Below are 23,730 nucleotides of genomic sequence, written 5' to 3'. Positions count from 1 at the left end.
TTCTTGGGCCCTTTTCACGGGAAAACTTATTTAATAGTAGTGGACGCTATGTCAAAATGGGTCGAAGTATTCCAGGTTCCTAGCACGGCTGCCGTTTCAACCATTCAAAAATTAACCGAATTATGGGCTAGATGGGGAATACCTAAACAATTGATAAGCGATAACGGGCCGCCGTTTTCGAGCAAAGAATTTTCGCACTTTTTAGCCTTAGACGGGGTAGAACAGATTTTTACGGCTCCTTATCACCCTGCCTCTAACGGAGCGGCAGAAAATTCGGTTAAAGTAATAAAACAAGTTATAAAAAAAGCGGTAATAGAAAAAAACGACATTCTAAACGCTATCAACACATATTTAATTTACTATCGCAATACGGCGCACAGTTCCACAGGCGAGAGCCCCGCGATGCTCATGACAGGTAGGCAATTGCGAACGCGCTTAGATTTGTTAAAACCGGATGTAAGTTTGAAGGTAACTAAAAACCAACAGCGGCAAACTCGCTTGGCTGGAGGGTCGGAACGGAGGATCGAAATAGGAGAGGACGTTTGGTATCGTAAATATCTGAAGGGAGAAAAATGGCAACCGGGTAAGGTGTCCGGGGTTCTAGGTGACACGGATTATAACGTTACAGATGGTCAGGGTAACATTATTCACCGCCATATCGACCAATTAAAACGGAGGGCGAGGAGTTCTATAGTCTGTCCAAAAAGTAATGAGGAAAGTAGGGAAACAATGGCCACGAATGCATCCCCAAGCTTGCCACCGAAACCCAGGGCTGAGCCAACAACGCCGCGAGCGAGTACCAGTGGGCTCAGGAGCGAGTCGGCGGGACCTTCGACGCCGATGTTCGATGCTTCGCCGGCGCGAAGTATGGCGGAAGGGGAGGAAGAGGATATAGAATGCTATTCCACGCCCGGTAAGGATACGGGGAGTGGTGATGAGCATGTTGATCAGCCGACGACCCCCCTTGCACCGGCTCGGTCCCGGCCCCTTAGACAATGTAGATTGAAAAAACCATCATATAAAGTATAAACAGTAGGAATTTGTGTTGGTTAATTAAGTTTAATATTTAGAGTAAAATACTAATAGATTCATATCAATAAATAATAGATCAATAATTCCTATCGCTTAAGTGTGAAGCATCTACTTAATAGCATTATATAACGGAATTGAACTAAGTAGTGTAATTTAAGTAAATAGAAGCTTTGTTACAGTATGTGATATCCTTGTAGGATGTATGGTTTAGGATAAGATGTCATAGAACTCAACATTACTAGCATGTATTGGCAAGATTACGTTTACGAATAATTAATCCATTATGAATCGTACTTATTGAACAGAAGATCTATAGTTAAAACTCATAGCGATTGTTATTGTTAGACAAACGGGTTCTCCCGTTAACACTGTGTACGCGTATACCTATGGTTATGTAATCTGCAGCATGCTACTACTGGATTTAATACCTCGTTTCCTTTATTGTAATTTTAGTAGGATTTAGGTTATATGAAAGACGTTTATGATGCTACTACTTAGTATTAATTAAGTGTGGAGAAGTGTGACGTATGTAGGTAGTGATAGATATAACTATTGACGTGTGTCAAATCCTGAGTCAGTCCGGAATAAACTCTCGAATAGTAAGCTGCCTATTATTGACCTATACCTATCCGCTCACCTAGTGCCTCCAGGATATTACATCTCCATAGGCTACGGTGGCCGAAATCGAGAAAACAACTGTCTAAAAATTTAATTTAGCGCGGAGCAAGTACCGAGTTACGAGAAGGTGTCGTTGACCAACGCGGCGGCCGGGTCGCGTACCAGTATGAAGGTATCGCGGCTGCTCGCGTATCTTAGCTTTTGGTTTGGTTTGTTTGTATGATTCTACTAGTTTAAAGTATTATTTTTGTTGACGCGTAGAAAAAATATTGTATACAATAGTGATATAATCAAACTTTTCAATCTCGTACCTTAGTTAGACAACTCAGCAAGCTTCGTTGTCTAAACACGGTACTCGACTGAAAAACTCTCTATTATATCACGATTGTATAAAATACTAGTATACAATAGTGATATAATCAAGCTTTTCAATCTCGTACCCATTAAGACCACTCAGCAAGCTTCGTGGCCTTAACACGGTACTCGACTGAAAAGCTCTACATTATATCACGATTGTATAAAATACTAATGAGCGTTGCTAACTGGCGCGGACGCGTGCCACGGATTTTACCTAAAATGGCACCCACGCCAGCTAGCGGACGCCCTTAAGGAGGGGAGGGGGCAAATTGTAGTATCTGTATTGAATTTTTGCTTTGGACGGCTTTGCACGGGTTAACAATTTATACACAAACCTTCCTTAAGAATCGCTCTATCGATAGGTGAAAACCGCATGAAAGTCCGTTCAGTAGTTTTTAAGTTTATCGCGAACATACAAACACAAACAGACGCGGCGGAGGACTTTGTTTTATAAGGTGTAGTGACTTGCAAGGGCCGACTGAACCAAATTTTTAAAAGGTAAAGGGAATCACGAGCGATGGCAGAAAATTACGATAACATGTGTAGGTATAATAAAATAAATAAAATAAAATAAAAAGCCTTTTATTTCGTTGCAGATTACAAAAATTTAAAAACAAAAAAAGTTAAATCTAATAAGTTAGTAATTCATTTTGTTAGTAATAGAGTTATTAGTGATTTAAAATTTATTTTTTATTAAAATGTTGGTATTATTTGATACAATTTTAATACAATTTTAATCTGCAAGAACCCCTCTGCAGGTGAAGGCCTCCTCCAAAGATAGCCAGTCCTCTCTAGATTGGGCTACTTGAATCCAGTTGGGGCCGGCTGTTTTTTTCAGCTCGTCTTCCCATCTATCTACCGGTCTTCCTTCCCTTCTTTTGCCTTGAGGACCTGCCCATGTAGTCACCCTTTTAGTCCATCTCTGGTCTTGTATGCGTGCCACATGTCCGGCCCACTTCCATTTCAATGATTGAGCGTGTATCAATCCATCCTTTGCCTTCGTGATATGTCTTATTTTTGTGTGTCTTATTTTTTGTATTTTTTTAATATTCATCATACTGCGCTCTATACCCCTTTGGCAAGAAATAATTTTGTCCTTTATTTTTTTGTTGAACTTCCACGTTTGGCAAGCATACGTTAAGCACGGTATAAGGCATGAGTTTAGTACCTAAGTTTTAATATTAGTTGGCAAGCTGCTTTTGAATGTGTAGGTATAGATGGAGTTAATTAACGGCTCGATTCGGAAAATGAATTAGATTTCTACTAGACTTCAACAAGTAACGATACGGATAATTTAAAGATATTTGTAAGGTATATATGTCAAATTTGACGTTTCCGCGATTCTGGAGGTCCTCTTGAACGATTTCGACAAGTTATGACTTAGATATCCAATTCACATCTAGTCGATATCTAATGTAGATCTAGTTAATCTCTAAATCGTCTCAAGATCTTGTGATTATCTCGAAATCCGAATAGGCCTGTAACTCGAATAAAAATACCGCTTTACCATGTTAACGAGCTGGGTTAGCGGGTACAAGTTATTAGGTAAAGTTTTGTAGGTATTAACTACCACAATTTCACAATATTACCTAATTAATTTCTGTCCGTTACTGCATCCGAATATATTATATATTTTGCGAATTTCAGGGGAATATTACTAAAAATATTATATTATTAAGTTTATAAGAGAACAAGACTATTAAACACTTTTTGTAGTTTATGTACAGTAAGTAAATACAGACAAGAAATTGTAGAAATCACATTTAAACTGTCGTAAGACATAGGTAGTAAAGTAACATAACATGACACTATCACTCGCGCGAGTCGCGCGACATATTTCGTAGAGCGGGGAAAACCGTAAAAATAAATAAAATGGAACTAAAGGGAAAACATAGAGCAGCACCAGTTGACATTGTCACCTAATATCACTTTATGTCAGTAAATTTGTAAACATTACTTTTATTTTTACCCGCTTTATACGTATAAAAGAAGAATTTAAAAACCGGGCAAGTGCGAGTCGGACTCGCGCACGAAGGGTTCCGTACCATAATGCAAAAAACGGCAAAAAGAAAAACGGCAAAAAAAAACGGTCACCCATCCAAGTACTGACCCCGCCCGACGTTGCTTAACTTCGGTCAAAAATCACGTTTGTTGTATGGGAGCGGGAGCCCCGCTTAAATATTTATTTTATTCTGTTTTTAGTATTTGTTGTTATAGCGGCAACAGAAATACATCATCTGTGAAAATTTCAACGGTCTAGCTATCACGGTTCGTGAGATACAGCCTGGTGACAGACGGACGGACGGACGGACGGACGGACAGCGGAGTCTTAGTAATAGGGTCCCGTTTTACCCTTTGGGTACGGAACCCTAAAAACTGAAAAATCCAAGAGCTGATATTCAACCGAACCGGAATTCCAAAGTTCAGTTCGGATCCGGAAAATCGGAACTAATTTAATACGTGACGAGCTGCGGCCATCTGATGTTTTACGGCGTACAGACGCGCTCGAAAGTGCTGGGTTAAGATGAGATAGGTTCAGAAAACGGAATTTTCAAAAAGTTGTAGAGCTTTTTTGAATCACAATACGGCTGCCATAAATTGAATTAGCAATCTTGAGGCCTTTCTTGAGGGACTGTATCGATTCGAATCCTGGGTTTTTGACTTTCGCTCGATAGGTAAAAATCACGATCATAGGTCTAAAATGCACTTAATTTTTTTTTAACAAATTATGCACAAAAGCAATGAAAATTGTTTCTAAAAATCGGCAATATCATGTTTGAATGACGTACCCCGACACTTTTCTGGAATGGCCCTTTTGATCTCGATTGTACCCAAATCTATAAGCTGTCGTGATTGGTCAGACAGCCGGCGCCTCGTGCAGCTCTGCTTGTTGGGATATTGGAATCCGAATTGTCTTGTTTTACATATATTTTGGCTTGTATTAGCTGCTGTAAGTTAGATACTGTTACAGGCAGTATAGTCAAAACTCAAAACGGACGCTTTCTTACTAAGTTTTGTATGTTTACACTTCTTAGCGCCACTTGCACCATCCCACTAACCCGGGGTTAACCGGTTAAACCCGGAGTTACCATGGTTACCAGTACAATTTGACATTGGGATAACGGTTTAAACCCGGGTTAGTGGGATGGTGCAAGTGCCGCTTAGAAGAATTTCAATTGTTCTGTATTTTAACTAATAAATTTAAAAATTTATCAATGTGAAATTGTTTTGTCAATATTTTAGAGGCGCTGTTAAAACACACTGGCAGTTACAACTGTACTATACCTACAATAAAAAAATCGGTCCGATTGTTAAATACTCGCTACATGATGTCCAGTGTAAATTAAACTTAAATGGATTACCAATTCCTATACCGGGTGTGTCCTGTAACACGAGCAAATAATTAAAACATATTGTACTCCTCAAACGGTGACACTTTTGTTCAACAACTTTTAAAAATTATTATTAAATGGCTTACTCCTATTATTATATCGCAAAAATGACTAACCTGTAACATCATCTTTTTACTTTAAGGAGGCGATGAGGCTTGAATCGTGTATTTTTTTATCTTGATCAATAAAAGGTAAAAGTCGGTCTACAAATGTATAAGCTGTCCTTATTGGCTCACCAACTGACGCCGCGGACAGATGTTGCGGTATTGGATTTGGAATCGGAGGAGTAGGAGGACTTACATCGGTTCGGGTTAGCTTTGACTTTGCTTTGTTTTCACTCGGTTTTGTCGCAGCATTATGTGGTGGAGGGTGCACCTTATTGACAATAATGTAAAACATGGAAGATATTTCGATTAGTTTAAAATTACCTCGCACTCTAAATTACCCCCGTGCACCTTACGGATAAAGGATGACTCACGCTAGAACGGTCCAGACCCGGGCCGGGGCGCCCGACACTTCTTTTTCTATGACAGGTGACGGTGATTACGTGACGCTTTCTATAGAAAACTGACTCACATTGGCATTTCAAGTCGAGTTCTAAACTCTTACAGAAATAAAAGAAAGTTCCAAATTTAAAAGCACCCCAAGAAATATGGTTAACGGTTGAAAAACTCTGCATTGTTTATTTGATTAGATTCCTCGATCGATCCATGAAGATCCTTCCGCAATCAACTGCGGAAGGCGGTCTACGTGTCTCCCATTACCAAGTCACGTTATAATAAGTCACGTCCTTTAAAAATAGAAACAACAAACAGAGGGTGCTTTGCCACGTGCTTGTTACTCAAACGAGGAAATTCGGAAAATTGTGGTTTTCATCAATATAAAACAAAGTACCATCGCCCACAATGTTAACTGTCCAACGGTGGACCTTATTACAAAAGGCATAATGTCCATCGATGGACAGTTAAGAGTGTTGCTGTGTGTATATAACTCCGTAGAAATTGAGTGGCTTAAAAAGTTAATTGGACGACGTTATGCACAATTGTTCCAATCCGTAATAAAATTTCTTTGAAATTTGATTATCGTCTTTGACTATAGGTTTAGAATTTAAAGACAGTTTGTGCATAACTGCGTCCAATTAGAAGTGAATAGCTATGGACGAATTAGGTAGGACTTTCAGGAACATAAAAACAAAAGGCTAAGTGTTGAACCTAGAGGCACACCCAGAAAGTTGGATGTAACCCATTTTTTATTATTCAATTTTAAATTCAGTAACTATGTACATTCTTTAAAAAAACTGATTTGCAACACCGAAGTGATCCCATAAGTGTTTCGTGAACAAAGTTTTGCACGGAACACTAAAAATTAAGTAAAAGCATCGTTTCTTATTCCATTGTTTTGACTTTCTTAATTAATTCTCACGCTCAACACAATCAACGGCCTTTGACGGATTACTTCTTTAGTTATAACATAAAAAGCCACTTTGCGATTAAAAAATAGAAACAATTACAGTGTTTCGTCATGTCCGCCCACGTACCTCGCTACCGGTATTATTCTAAATTTTAAGGCTTAGAAAGATGAGAAAAATATGGGTTTCACTAACATTAAGCTAAGTAAAATATTAAACTTGAATGAATACAGATGAGTTGGTAGGACATTCATGCAGATGAAAACACATCACACATTTTTATTACATCTCTGTTTAGCCCTATGGTTGACTGGTAGAGAATGCCTTTAGGCATTAAGTCCGCCATTTGTACATTTTATTTGTATTTTGTGCAATAAAGTTTAAATAAATAAATAAAACAGTTGCGGTCAAATAATTGAACCTTGAGGTATACTCAGACACGTAACCTTATTTATTAACCTATTTTAAAACTATAAGTCTCTGTTTTTTATCCATAAATACGATAAAACAAGATCTAAAATATTATATTTTTTATTCGATTGTTTATTTATTATTTCTTACTTAAACCCCACGATTTACCAAATCAAAGGCTTCCGTCAAGTTCTTTAGTTATAACATAATAAGCCACGTTCTTCAAAAATAGAAACAACAGTTGTTTCGTCACGTACGGGCGCGTGCTCCCCGGGATCACTCAAAGGCCGAGAAACGAGGGAAATACGGGCAAATAACTGAGTGCTAAATTAAAAATGTATGGCTCTGCTGGCCCTCGTCAAAATGAGGTGTGTAAAAGGCCTTCTGTTTAGCTTTTGTCCGTAAAGGGCGCTTTTTTGTATACTCGTACTATAATATTATTATAAACTGTGTTACAGCTACATTTACCTGACTAAACATTCTGTAAATTTATGTAAACTTGTAACAATACCTACAACAGCTTAACGAATTTTCGTTCTTTATTGTCTGAGCGGTCCGAAATGGGTCGATTTTTATTGTGTCGTCGAGTTTTAAGCGTCCTAAATAATCTTCCATTGAGTTACAACAACCTCCTTATGGCTTTTTGTAACTCAACAGAAAACTACATTTAATTTTTGTCTCAAATTGGAATTTCGTATTTATTCCGTCCAGAATGAGTAGCAAACCAGTCAAATAATATCGAAATGTAACGAAAAAAAACATAGACAGCAAAATAAAAGTCGGCCCAAATATCAATCAATAGAAATAAGGCTTCGAATCACGTCCCAAGCTGAGCCACGCTGTGATTACTCAAAGGCATTACGGGGAACGTGCCGAGATGTTGGAAAGTGTAACTTTTTATCACAAGGGTGGCTAAAAAGACTACAGTTCGCGTAATGGAGAGCATCGAAGCCTATGGACGCTTATTACTCCAATAATGTTTGTTAGGTACTTACAGTCCGTCTAAGCTAACGGTGCACCGACTTGAATAGGACAAAGTACGGGAGTGTCATTTTTAACATCATACTCTGGGCCCGACTCGGATTTTGAAATAGACATCTATTAGATATCTTTTAGACATCACCAAGATACGATAACGATATGTTTAAGAATTAAGATCTAACCTGTCAAATTTGACATTTGCGCGATTCTGGAGATACTCTTAAACGATTTCCACAGGATATGACTTAGGGATCCAATTCACATCTAATAGATATCTTACTCTATCTAACGTAAAAGTGACATTGGTTGCCCGAATTGCGCTGCAAAAGAGAACTAGTTGATATCTAAACTATAACGTATCTAGAATGGATCTAGTACGTGTCGTCTCTTGTGAATATCTTGAAGTTCGAATACGGCAGTTATTTTCATACAAATTGCTGCCGGAAATGACAAAATTGATATTGTAGCCCGATTTTTTTATATCATACTAATAAACTGATCGGCGATTGGCACTAGTCACACCTGATGGAAAGTGAAGACAGAGCCTAAGATGGAGCTCACCGGTTCAGTAATGGCATATTCACTCTTGCTTTAAAGAGACCGAGGTCATATTTCACATTTTTGACATGTGTGGCAGCAATGCAGTCAGCAGTCGTGCTGTATTTTTACTGATGCAGTAATGCTGGATTCAGAAAACTGAACGGTACCTTCAGGCTGGACGAACTTCTAGTTTCCTAAACAAGTTTTTTTTTTTTTTTTTTTTTTTCCTAAACAAGTACACAAGTATAATAAGATATTTCACAAGTGCTCTGAAGGCAGTGGCAGAACTGGCAGACGTTAACAGATGACCTAGCTACTAGGTTATGAATAATTCAGTGCATTTTGTACAAGCTGTGCGTTCATAGTAGCATGTTTTGCTTTCATAAGAAACATCAACTTTTCTCAAAACCAGTATATTTAGACCTTGTCAAGAGATTTACACGAACTTGTCAAGAGATGGTGTCACCTCCGAAATAGAGAAATAGAAATAGATCGTCATTTTCAAACCCGATGTACAGTCTGCCTTCTCATACATTTCGGTGAATCAATGTTTTCTATAGAACAGATATTTTTTTTTGTGATGTCGGGGTTGGCCCCATAGTAAAAGTTGTCAAGTATGACCTACATATTCAACCCTCAGAGTTTGGTCAGAGATAATAAAAGCATCCTGTATATAACGGTGGTTGAACTTACATCGGTCTTTTAAAAAATGTCTTCTTTATATGGATCGTAAGCCAATGGCAGCACGAAAATGCTTTAAACATGCTTTTAGTTACTTAAACATTTTGTTTAATAGAGAATATGAGCCATTGTCTCTGACTCTGACTCATATTCTCTAAGAGAATTAAATAATGAAGTACCTACTTAAATCCAGCTGAATACAATCTTATACCTATAAACGAGCAATTCTTGTATATATATTTATTTATTTATATATATATTTCGTGGATTTTAGAAACGGCTCTAACGATTTCGATGAAATTTGCTATATGGGGGTTTTCGGGGGCGAAAAGTCGATCTAGCTCGGTCTTGTCTATGGGAAAACGCGCATTTTTGAGTTTTTAAATATTTTCTGAGCAAAGCTCGGTGTGCCAGATATTTCATGCAAATCTTGCAAACATATTTTGTGTATACCTTTATATAGGCACCGAGTAAATTCGCTCGGCATGTTTTTTTCAAAGTCAAAGCAAGTACAAAGAACAAGTACCTACCTTATAATATACAAATAATAAAGTCGTAATAATGACGTCAAGCAGGAAAACGACATAGAAAATATTCCATTTTATGTGACGCCTTCAAAAAGACATACAAAACTAGCGCAATAAACAAGGAACATTTATTATTTTTAATGGATACTCAAATCCTCGGCGTTGTGCTGTGGGACAGAAAAAGAATCGAAATATCATTGTAAAGGGTTTCGTACGTGAACTCGATTCTGATATAAGAACTTTTTACGATTTTAAACTGGTTTTAATACGATCTTAACTCAAGTGTAAATTTCATTGGATATCGTGACGAGCGTTCGCGTTTTCGTTGTCTATTTTTCTATGGGATTTTGGACAGCGCGCCAAGCGGGACGTTTTGGCAACTTAAAATCCCATAGAAAATTACACTTAACGCAAACGCGTACGTCACGTCACGCTATCGAATGAAAATTACACATATAGGGGTACTTGACGATCGTTTTGGTGAGTGGCGCGCTCACGCACGACTTTTATTTTGCTTGAGCGTGAGCGATCTTCAGGGTCGTATTAAAACTGTAACAATTCTAAAAACAGAATCGGGCTCATGCTCTAGTGCAATCTTGTCAGTGCGGTGCGGTTCCATTTTTCATAGTTTTCTGACAGTTTTATTATGTCTTGTACGAGTGGGTATTTTCAGTGGACTGAAATATATTTTTTTACTTACAATGTAGTCGTCAGAGGCAAGTAAAATAAATAACATAACAACCTCACTGATTACGAGGCCGATTTTTATTATGCTGTACTGTAATAGAATACAATACAACAAAATACAATACAAATACTCTTTATTGCACACCTCAATAAAAGAAGACAATACAAAATATAATTTAGAATTTTTATATTTCGTTAAATATGGATAACATTTGCCTGAAGTGCTCCAAATTCTTGGCGGAATAAATACGAAATTAAAACTTGAATCCAATTGTATGTAAATAATTTTCCGTTGAAACGTCTCCGTAATTCAGAGGAAGAATTTTTAGTACATATATGGTGAAATTGCGCTTATATTGTACAGAATAGCGAACTATCTGCCCAATTTTATCGAAATCTGACGAAAAAATCGACAACAATTAAAAATCGGCCGTTCAATTGTATTTTATATTTCAACGTATGTCTGTATAGTACCTGATTATTTTACTAATCATTACACTACAAATATGAAAGTTATAGCACATTATATTGTTTGTTAAAATTCTATAAAAGATATACTTATAAAGTGGAAAAAATAACATTTTTTCTGAATTTTATTTCACGAATTCGTAATTAGCTTCATAGTAAAAGTTGTTTCGTATGTAGGTCTTTGCACAAAGGTAGATTTGAAAAGACTTATTATTAACCGAGCAACTAAAATATTAAACAGGAACTTTCATTGAGCATATAATAATATAATTTGGCTGTGCATTAATATTTTCGCGCCAATAAAAATATATTAGCCTCAAATATAAGCATCATATTATTAAAAAAACTGGCAGCAAAATCAAGCCACCCAAAAAAATTATAGGGAACTTAAAGTGATAGGTTGGCGACTAAAATAATAAATTAGCAAGTAATATTGTAAAGCGATCAAAAAATTTAGTTGTCATCTAGTTGTTCACACCTAAGTAATCAACTATAGTCATAACTGAGCATGTCGTTTCAGCTAGGTAGTATTTTAACACGAAAGCAGTTAAATTTAATGAATATTGGTCAGTTTTTACACAAAACACCTCAAATTAATTTACCAATACGTAATGGTCAGTATACTTATAGTCGAAATTTCTAATCATGAAACGCCTAATGGCCATCATACCATTAGATCTTTAAATTTTTAATTACTAATTTTAATAGTTACCACTGTGTTCTGCTAGAGTCAACAGATAGGTGCGACGACGAGCAAAGCGAGGAGGAGCGTGTTAGGTTGACCGTGTAATGAAGAAACAAAATATTTTAAAAGAACTTAATTTTTGAATTAATAGATATCCGTTTTATTTTTAAAATGTGCTTCATAAATGGTCTCCAATATAATAATTCAGTTGCCAAATAAATACTCAAATAGATATTGACTGTCCAAGAGGTCAAATATATCGTACTACACCTTTGTTACCATAGCAATAAGGAAGTATTCCGATATATTTGGCCACTCCGGACGTCACTATTTGCTTCTAACTGCGAAAATCGAAGTTCGCCCCCGCCTCAAGAAATCTCAACGTGTTGTTTGTGTTAACAAGTATTTGTTCTTGTTGTTTGTGTTGTCGGGTCGCTTGCGTTTGTACTTACTCCCTAATTGTGGGGTTTAACGGCGTTGGAACCGCCTAGGGGTTGGGGTTGTTGGGACATATTATAGTTTTGTCAGGTGAAACTGACTATTAATAATCTCTGACAAATGTGCTGGTATTGGTGCTTGGACCCCGTATTAGGACCTCGTATTTAAATGCCTACAGGTTTTTACAATTCGAAACTTTAAACGACTGTATATCGGTAAAGCGGACACGGTTCTCTGTATAATGGGGATTTGTATTTGTTTTAAGTGTTTGTTCTTGATATTTGTGTTGTAGGGTTGCGTTTGTACTAGGTACTTACAGTGCTCTAAGTGTGGGGTTTCACCGCCTGTGACCGCGAGGTTAGGGGTGTAGACTCGCAGTTTTATGTATTAGCGTCTCAAGCACGTGTATAGATTCTGTATTCCGATAGTGCGGTTGTGTGACGGCCGTGGCAGACATTATCGAGACCTTAATTATTCAATTTGACGTCTCTTGCAGTAGGTAATTCATCTGACAGCATTACTGCAACAGTAATGTCCCGCCGCATTATTGTGTGATCTGCAGAATCCGAATACCTTAAGATACATCTGAGCAGTACTGCTTGCAAATCAGGTTACAACTGACGTTAAACCTATGTGTAGTTCTCGGGTTCTACGTAAACGCTTCTAAATGCGGTGTCTGTGTAGTCTGTATCTAGGACACAGTATCGGCTCAATTACCTAGGTCGCATTCTATTCCGATCCCGGCCTGTCCCAAACTAGCGTTATCGAGCGACACTATCTGGGACACCCGGGCCGGGCTGGATATCGGATACCTATTTAGAAATAGCCCAAGTAGCATGGAAGTGTCGGCAACATCAATATACCAGCCAATTTAGAACTTAGAGTGATTTAAGGGACGTATAAGAGTGTCAGAAAAGATTTAAGCTGTATAAAAGGTATTTTACAGACATTATACAGCTCAAGCTGTATAAACTCATTATAAAGGATTCTGCGGAAGCATGGGGTGCTTTATCAGAATATAAAAAATCTACTATAAAACTAAAAGTGTTGTGAGACACTACAAGCTAATTCTATCGTAAAAGCTGTATACAGGCTGTATTGTAGTAACACTTGGCACTTTTAGCTGTACAAAAGTATCTGTCAACTCCGTTTTAAAACTTTAAGTGTTGTGAAACACTACAAGCTAATTTTATCGTAAAAGCTGTATACAGGCTGTATTGTAGTATCACTTGCCACTTGTAGCTGTACAAATGTATCTGTCAACCTCGTTTTAAAGCTATTTCTTATGGCGTAATTTTACTCTCCTATAAGAATAGTAGTTCTATAACTTCTGTCTGTAAGGGTATTATAAAACTAAACGAATAAATGGCAGCTATAGTACAGCTTTTTTCTGTATTACTGACAGAGTCGCTTATAGCAATCTTTTGGCGTGATTTTACACTCGTATAAGTATAGTAGTATAATGATTTCTGAAAATAAGTGTATTATAAAACTAAAGGAATATATGACAGTTACAGTACAGGTTATTTGTTATTTGTTATACGGACCTCGAAAGAGAATTATAACTTATGTACGGAGAACCGAAATACAGCCAAACGAATACAAATATTCTATTATAAAGCTGTTTTAATTACAAAAGCTGTAAAAGACACTCCATTTATTACACAGCACAGCTACTAAGATTATAATGCTCTCCAACTATCCTGTAGGCTGTTTAAAAATTGTCGCCATTTTACAATGAAAAATAAAACTTATTTATAAATATAATTAAAGAAATACTTGCAAATATTTAGCAGACTAACGCCGTGTTATGATTACCAGCTAAAATAAATTGACTTTAGCCTTAGAATTAATATTTATAAATATTTTTGATATTCTAACCTTAAAAATAAACACTAACTTTACCGATTTATGATATTTTCCTTATGGTTTCTCTTTGTTATTTTGCAGGCGCGTGAATATTTTGCCAGAAAAGATACACAGGTTCACAATAAATAATAATCGGCACTTACCAATAATATAATATTCCTCTCAAGTCCTGTATAATATTTACTTTTACTTTTACCATCCACTATAACACTTTTTTGTCGCCATTACTATATTACGAATTAACAAGATTAAGACATTTTAGTTTCTTAAATGATTATTTTTCTCTTGTAAAAACTCATTTAAAACTTATATTCTTATATCGTACTTATAAGAAATTATCTGTAGTGTTAAGGTTTCCTGTTACACCGAAATATAGCTGTAATGCAGCTATTATGCAGCTTATTTATTGCTTATACAGCTACTCTACAGCTCTAATAACGCGAAAGGCTGTATAATTTGGGCCCTTTTTTTACTTATAAGGGCTGTATAAGCGCTTATACAGCCTTTGTACAGCCTAACTGTACAGCTTATAGTATACAAATAAACTAGAATACAGCTTATATGCAGCTTGCAATGCTACTTGGGAGGAGACAGTAAAAGCTCTAAATGCGCTGGTGGCCTAGCTGTAAGCGTGCGACTTGCAATCCGGAGCTCGCGGGTTCAAATCCCTGCTCGCAAAAATGAGTTTTTCGGAACTTATTTATGTACGAAATATCATTTGATAATTACCAGTCGCTTTTCGGTTAAGGAAACATCGTGAGGAAACCGGACTAATCCCAATAAGGCTTAGCTTACTCTTTAGGTTCGTAACTTGGTAGGTCAGATGGCAGTCGTTTTGTTTAAAACTAGTGCCTACGCCAATTGTTAGGATTAGTTGCCAAGCGGACCCCAGGCTCCCATGAGTCGTGGCAAAACGCCGGGACAGCGCGAGGAAGATGTAAAAGCTCTAAAGGTACCGTTCGGATTCAGGCTGCACCAGCCAGCGTTACTGCCGCAGTATTGCAGCGCGACATTGCTGCCGACTGCTGACTTGCTGCTAAAATTGTCAAAAATCCGGGCCGCAACATCAGTTTTGACATTTACCACAGCGTTACGTAAAGAAGTAAATTTTTAGTGTTAATTTTAGTGTTTTAGTGTGTAAGTTTATATTTTTTTGATATTTTATGTATGTATGTCAAGATGATTGTCAAGGTCGAATCAAAATCAGTTCAAACCCGTAAGTAAGTCGGCCTCTTTACCATGCCTCATTATACATACGTAATCTCATTAAACATACGTTTATTCCAATAAATTATGAATACCCACTTAAGTCCATTGTTAGGAACACAATGCCGTTAGTAAATCCGAATTATAACCCATACAGTGCCCTGAAACGGCTCCTATTATATTAAACGCTATTCAAAACATTCAAGTAGGTAGGTACTTATATAATATTATGTACTTATAAATATATTGTAAAATTTCTATACTCATAGTGTAAATTACATTCGATATCGTGACGGACGTACGCGTTTTCGTTAAGTCTCATTTTGTATGGGATTTTGAACAGCGGGACGTTTTGGAAACTCAAAATCCCATACAAAATGAGACAACGCAAACGCGTACGTCCGTCACGATATCGAATGAAATTTACACTGGGTTCTAATGTGCCGTCGAAAACTTTCCAAAATTGTGACTACATTTGAAAATTTCCATTATTTGGTATGGGGAAGGAAAGGCTACAGAATCAATGAGCTATGTACAATTTCTATTAGTATGAATTTTCTCAAATGATTTTTACGCCTAGGACCCTAATCTGTTTAACAAAAGCCATTGTTTCTTTTACGCGAGCGGTGGGCTCCCGTGTAGAGCGCGTGCCATAGCAACAATGTCGTTTAAAAAGCGGATGTATCGCGGTGATTTTAAGGTACATAGCGCTCTGCGTTAGTAGCGCGTGACTAGCGTGCAAGTAACGCAGTAGCTGTGAGTGTGCAGAGGATAGCTGACATTTTAAGAAACATTCTTACTTGAAGCCATTTTGGTCTGTTATTTAAGAAGTCATTGATTATTCGTCATTTTGATATTTAAGGTTTTTAATAAATGCATGGCACTTTAGGAGCTATGTTAGAGTGAGATAGATAATATAGTAAGAGAGCATCGCGTTCTAATCTCTATATGCGCCTCGCGCATATAGAGTGAGACGGATACACCGCTCTTACTGAACTTTTGAAGTATCAAATTTACTTATACCAAAAAGAATAGATAGTATAGAGGGGTCCTGTCATTGTAAATTTTGTAGTCACTGTAAATTTACTGCCATCTATCGACACACGACTAAAATTCAAAATGAAAACGTATAAAGTTATCAAAAAATGTATATATATGGATAAAATGATTTTGTTATTTTTATATCATTTTGATCCATGTTCATTCACTGATATCTATGTGTTAAAATTGTTAAATATGAAACGGTGTCGTCACGCCATCTAGCCGAGGATAGGCTAAAGGTGTGTGCGCCATCTATTCGAGAATGACTTTTACTTGAAATCTGAGGCACGTTTGTTCCTTAGACTTTATTCGTCTTATACGAAGTTACATATGTCTTTGCTTATACTTAAAAAACACTTATTACTTCAAAACTTACCGCTTCACTATGTACAGGGCGCAGAGCGAACAATAGCCCAGCGAGCGCTGCGAACGGTCGCCGCATCCGTGTGATGGTCGCGCTCGCGCGCGCGACTAGCGTGCAACTAACGCAGTGGAGACATGCGTTGTTGGTAACATGTCAGTACCAAGGGGAGGAGGATAGCTGACATTTTAAGAAACATTCTTGTTTGAAACCATTTTGGTCTGTTATTAAATCACGTTGTAATCTCTATATGCGCCTCGCGCATATAGTTAGAGTGAGGCGGATATGCCGCTCTTACTGACCGTTTGAAGTATCAAATTTACTTATACTTAAAAAACACTTATTACTTCAAAACTTACCGCTTCACTATGTACAGGGTGCAGCGCGAACAATAGCCCAGCGAGCGCTGCGAACGGTCGCCGCAGCCGTGCGATCGTCGCGCTCGCGCGCGCGACTAGCGTGCAGCTAACGCAGTGGAGACACGCGTTGGTAACATGCCAGTACCAGGGCGAGAGGCCGGAGAAGAGGTAGTTTAGTCTGGAACAAGGAAAACTAGGTTATTATTTTAATAATTTGGCGCATTCCTAATGTGTCGGGTATGTGACGCAATTTTTGTTATCAGTTTTAGCAATGTTCTCATATTATTTTGATGAAATTAATGTAGTTATATATAACTTCAGTTCATGTTCTGTAGATTAACATCTTGATTTACCCTATGATTGTGTATTTTGTATGTAATAGAGTGACTTTAAAGAAATCGTCTTTTGTTACTTATGACCCCGAAAGTAACACGTTGTGGGTCAAAAGTAACAAAACGCAGAGGTTTGTAATGATTATATGACATATATCATAATATTATGCTCAAACCAGCATAATAAAACCACATACGATCGATCTCACGCCCATATGCGTGTAAAATGAACTGTAAACACGACGAAGGCCTATTCTGGTATCTCTTCACCCTAAAGCTAAAAAGTCGCATCATTATACAGCTTTGCATGGAGATACAACCTTTTGTTGTTAATCTTTATTAGCAACATAAAGTCGTATCGTTGTATAGTTGTGTATGGAGATACGACGTTATGTGTGTAAGTGTTATGCGCGTCTTGTCTCGAGCCGTTTGCATCTCGCAGACAATGCGAAGCCTTCAAACGTGCTCTTTAAGCGTTTTGGGTGTGGTACAAGTTAAAGGAAGTTGCCTGTTTAGATTAAGTACTTTAAAAATGTTGTAGATATCTTTATGGTATTACGTGCAGATATTTTGGGGTTGAGTGTAACAATAAATTTAAAATAACCCTTGAATTGCAAACAAAATATAGCATGGATGGAAATCAATTTTACCTAATTTCCTTTTCAATGTATCTTCAAGCAGTTAGTCATAATGGCAATCTAATGCGAAAGATAAATTCGTTGAATAAATTGGGGAATACTTTTAAACTTTTAGAGATTGGAGTCTTCCGTGAGACTGAATCATTTCTGCGAAGAATAAATAAATTAGACTAAGTATTCCAGACGCTTCATCTCAATGTAGCTATAATTATCATCAGAGTTCTCTTAAGCTATAATTTTACAAAGTACCTATTTCTGCTATTCTCTCACAACTTGGGCCACGTCCGTAAGCGTTTTAGTAGCGGTATTTAGGGCGGGAGACTTTACATCTTTGCAGGAAACAATTACACACCCCAGTCTCGAACGTCACATCTAACGTCACTTTATACGTCACACTCACACGCTGCATGCGGCGTAGCTCGCAGTTACGGAGCGTGACAATGTATTTTACGTTTAAGGCTTTCAGAGATTCAAGGAGAAGGATTAAGTGTACCTACAGTTTCTATCGGAGCGGCTACGGTACTCAAAAATATCTGAACAACCGCCACGATACAATCTTCTTCAATAACATGACATTTGACATAATTATCCAAGTTACATAAATCAAAGTACATCTGGCCCCAATTTCACCACGGCTACAATTGTCAGTTACATATGGATTACTAATATGTTGCATAAAATTTATTGTCATATATTACTTTCGCATAGCAACCCTTGGCAAAATCATCATTACGCAGAATTATATTATGCATAAGTTTCATGGCATACTGTTGTTTCGCACAATTTTGTAAAGCTGAATAATACAATGGCATAATGTCAATTTGAAGAATAATCCTATAATCGAATAATTGTTTTGCCAAAAATTGCGTCGCATAATATTTACTTGGCATACTGTCTTTTCGCACAATTTCCTTAGGCAGAATAATTCATTGGCATAGTGTTGATGAAAATAATATTTCCGTATCCTACTCCACCAATGAACACCTTCTCCAACAGTTCCTATTAAGTAGGGGTCGCAGTTCTAACCTAACCTACACTTCTGGCAGCAATTCCTTTTGTGTAGGGGTCGCAGTTCTAACCCAACCTACAGTTCTGGAAGCAGTTTCTTTTGTGTAGGGGTCGCAGTTCTAACCTAACCTACAGTTCTGGAAGCAGTTCCTTTTGTGTAGGAGTCGCAGTTCTAACCTAACCTAACCTACAGTTCTGGAAGCAGTTTCTTTTGAGTAGGGGTCGCAGTTCTAACCTAACCTAACCTACAGTTCTGGAAGCTGTCCTTATGTGTAGGGGTCGCAGTTCTAACCTAACCTAACCCACACTTCTGGAAGCAGAACCTTTTGTGTAGGGGTCGCAGTACTAACCTAACCTACAGTTCTGGAAACAATTTCTTTTGTGTAGGGGTCGCAGTTCTAACCTAACCTAACCTATAGTTCTGGCAGCAATTCCTTTTATGTAGGGGTCGCAGTTCTAACGTAACCTAACCTACAGTTCTGGAAACAATTTCTTTTGTGTAGGGGCCGCAGTTCTAACCTAACCTATAGTTCTGGCAGCAATTCCTTTTATGTAGGGGTCGCAGTTCTAACCTAACCTACAGTTCTGGAAACAATTTCTTTTGTGTAGGGGTTGCAGTTCTAACCTAACCTATAGTTCTGGCAGCCCTTTTATGTAGGGGTCGCAGTTCTAACCTAACCTACAGTTCTGGAAACAATTTCTTTTGTGTAGGGGTCGCAGTTCTAACCTAACCTAACCTATAGTTCTGGCAGCAGTTCCTTTTATGTAGGGGTCGCAGTTCTAACCTAACCTGTAGTTCTGGCAGCAATTCCTTTTGTGTAGGTTCAGTCAGCGACATGAGTATTATGCGGTAACAATTTCAGCAGAACTTTTATTCTGCTGCATAACATTCTGCGAAATTCAAGTCTGCAATATGAGCAATATGCCATAAGAAATTCGGTGAAACGTAATTTATGCTACATACAATTCTGCGTATGTAAAATCGACGATATTAGTATTCTGCTATTCAAAATTCAGCCAAATGAATGTTATGCGACATGACAGTTATGCGACATGACAGTTATGCTAATTATACAATTATGCAAATCTATCATTCGGTTAAAAATGTTTCTGCGAAACCTGCTATGTGAAGTGTATTTCGGACAATCGATATTATGCAAGATAAAGGGAAGCCGTTACATATATCGAGCGACAATTGTCAAGCGACAGGTGACATTATTACAATTTTATAAAATATTTTCTATAGAAATACTTACAAACGTGACAGGCATTTTGCTACAATTGTATGTATTACAATTATGTTGTGAAACAAGAATTATTTTTTCTAGTCGACATATTTGTAGAATTGTCGGTGAATCTTGACAGGAAATGAGTTATATGTCGGAATTTCGTGACAATTGTCGTGTTTCTTGTGACAATTGTCATAAACTTAGCATGAGAAATATCTGTATTTTTTCGATGTAATAAAGTTTTTTTTAATAATACAATGATGGTGGCAAACATGAATACGGCCCGCCCGATGGTAAGCGGTAACCGTAGCCCATGGATGCCTGTGACGTCAGCAACAGTGATGTTTTACAATTGTCGCACCTGTCACCGTGGTGAAATTGGGGCGTGGTACTATATTTGGTTGCTAAAAGTTTTTATACCAAGAAAATAGAGTCCCCATGGATTCGACACAATGTGAATTACGTGAGTTCGGTAAATAGCATTTGTTTAAATATTTTAAAATCTGTCACACGAAAATTCGAAACTTCGAAAATAGAGTGAGTAAATGTTTAGTTTGGAATTTTTTAATTTATTTACTTCTACTCGCTCTAACTTCTATGACTGTACAGTCGAAATCAAAGATGTTTACATTTTTCGCCTATTACAAAGGAGTAAGGTGCAAAAGTGTAAACATATTCGACTGTATTACAATATTTAGCCGCGAGAAATAAAATCAGACGACGTTCAGCGATACAATGGTCTAAATATGAAATATGGCGAAATATATTTTGCTGAAATAATACAACACTCTGTATAATCAATGATATTAATCTGACGGCCCGATTTGAACTTTAAGATACGTCAATTAATCTAGAAACTATAATATATGCATCGGTGGGTGGGATGTGTCAGTGTCAAAAGTGACGTTTTTGTTTGAAGAAACGTCACATCTGACACTGACATATCTAATCCATGTCGTTTCTAGATTTATTAATTGACGTATCTTAAAGTTCGAATCGGGCCGTGAGTTTCATTATGGCGTTGAAATCGATGCCCCTATGCAAACTGCAAAATATGCACATGCACTCATACTTTAATAACGCACGGAATTACCTTCGGCATCGTTCCACTTCACGGGGCATATATCACTTCAATATCATAGTAAAACGAGTAGTAGTTCACTCTTACACGATACAATCTTCTTCAATAACATGACATTTGACATAATTATCCAAGTTACATAAATCTAAGTACATCTGGCCCCAATTTCACCACGGCTACAATTGTCAGTTACATATGTCGAGCGACAATTGTCAAGCGACAGGTGACATTATTACAATTTTATAAAATATTTTCTATAGAAATTCTTACAAACGTGACAGGCATTTTGCTACAATTGTATGTATTACAATTATGTTGTGAAACAAGAATTATTTTTTCTAGTCGACATGTTTGTAGAATTGTCGGTGAATCTTGACAGGAAATGAGTTATATGTCGGAATTTCGTGACAATTGTCGTGTTTCTTGTGACAATTGTCATAAACTTAGCATGAGAAATATCTGTATTTTTTCGATGTAATAAAGTTTTTTTTAATAATACAATGATGGTGGCAAACATGAATACGGCCCGCCCGATGGTAAGCGGTAACCGTAGCCCATGGATGCCTGTGACGTCAGCAACAGTGATGTTTTACAATTGTCGCACCTGTCACCGTGGTGAAATTGGGGCGTGGTACTAGATTTGGTTGTTAAAAGTTTTTATACCAAGAAAATAGAGTCCCTATGGATTCGACACAATGTGAATTACGTGAGTTCGGTAAATAGCATTTGTTTAAATATTTTAAAATCTGTCACACGAAAATTCGAAACTTCGAAAATAGAGTGAGTAAATGTTTAGTTTGGAATTTTTTAATTTATTTACTTCTACTCACTCTAACTTCTATGACCGTACAGTCGAAATCAAAGATGTTTACATTTTTCGCCTATTACAAAGGAGTAAGGTGCAAAAGTGTAAACATATTCGACTGTATTACAATATTTAGCCGCGAGAAATAAAATCAGACGTTCAGCGAAAACATGGTCTAAATATGAAATGTGGCGAAATATATTTTGCTGAAATAATACAACACTCTGTATAATCAATGATATTAATCTGACGGCCCGATTCGAACTTTAAGATACGTCAATTAATAGATCTAGAAACTATAATACATGGATCAGTGGGTGGGATGGGTCAGTGTCTAAATGACGTTTTTGTTTGAAGAAACGCCACATCTGACACTGACATATCTAATCCATATCGTTTCTAGATTTATTAATTGACGTATCTTAAAGTTCGAATCGGGCCGTGAGTTTCATTATGGCGTTGAAATCGATGATCCTTTGCAAACTGCAAAATATGCACATGCACTCATACTTTAATAACGCACGGAATTACCTTCGGCATCGTTCCACTTCACGGGGCATATATCACTTCAATGTCATAGTAAAACGAGTAGTTTACTCTTACACTTCACAGAGCATATATCACGGCATTAGCCAACAGTAAATCGAATAGTTTGTAATCGTAACACGGCAATAAAATGAAATAAGTTTGTATTACCTGATATAAAAATATTTCTATTTAATGTTTCAAGTGACAATAGGAAATAGTAGATTGTACAACAAGGGCATAAAGTGACCCATTTTTACCCGAGGCAATTTTTTGGTCTGAGCGAAGCGAAGACCAAAATAGTAGACGAGGGTAAAAATGGACATTTATGCCCTTGTTGTACACTCTGCTTTTCACTTCGATTGCGAGGAAAATAATTATATTTTTCACGGCAATTTACACCACGAAATTGTCGTAAAGCGAAAGAACATAATACATAACCAATTCCCGCCAACTAACTTTTTAATTATTTTTTTAAAATTTTCAACATGTGATCAGAGTTTCAGACGCTTGGTTTTCTGCCAAGTCAAACATTTTGGAGCATTTTTGAACGATAATCGACTCCTATTTTATGTGATTTACTAAATTTAATGACAGAAAATACGGATTTCTAATAAATTGTAGCAAAAATAAAATAATATAACAAGTTTTGTCATCTACACAATTTTATTGCTCAGTAAAATTGTGAAATATGTTTTAACTGCTTGGCTGTTGAGACCGATTACCTTAGTCTTAGAAGAAAATTTTACTTTTATGCTCTAGAGCATAAAATGCGACTTTATGTCGTCTACGCACGACATAAAGGTGCACTTTTTGAGCATGAGAAGTGAAAATACATTTATTTAACGAAAATAATATAAACTTAATACTTAAGTACCTTATAAAATAAAATAACTAAAACAAAACCTAACAAAAAAATAAAAATGCCTAAAACCTACCTTCTTAGTATTAAGTACCTTAATATTTATGCCCTTCTTACAGAGTAATGATTTAAAAAACTCAATCCAAATTGCATCTTAATTCAAAATTCAAACTCGTTTCGGCTGTTACG

General features: G+C 36.9%; 1 protein-coding gene across 1 annotated transcript in view; it reads right to left on the bottom strand.

Moving 5' to 3' along the window:
• Positions 1 to 23,730, bottom strand: part of LOC134806393 (protein O-mannosyl-transferase TMTC1-like) — a 268,478-nt gene that overhangs the window by 125,051 nt on the left and 119,697 nt on the right. The window contains exon 2 of the mRNA XM_063779647.1: positions 17,062 to 17,239. Within this exon, the coding sequence (XP_063635717.1) occupies positions 17,062 to 17,239 (178 nt within the window). The remainder of the gene's footprint in view (positions 1 to 17,061; positions 17,240 to 23,730) is intronic.

The sequence above is a fragment of the Cydia splendana genome, chromosome 3 (assembly GCF_910591565.1).
Source record: "Cydia splendana chromosome 3, ilCydSple1.2, whole genome shotgun sequence".
Lineage (NCBI taxonomy): Eukaryota > Metazoa > Arthropoda > Insecta > Lepidoptera > Tortricidae > Cydia > Cydia splendana.
Note: the sequence above shows the minus strand (reverse complement) of the source record. Positions and strands in the feature narration are given on the sequence as shown.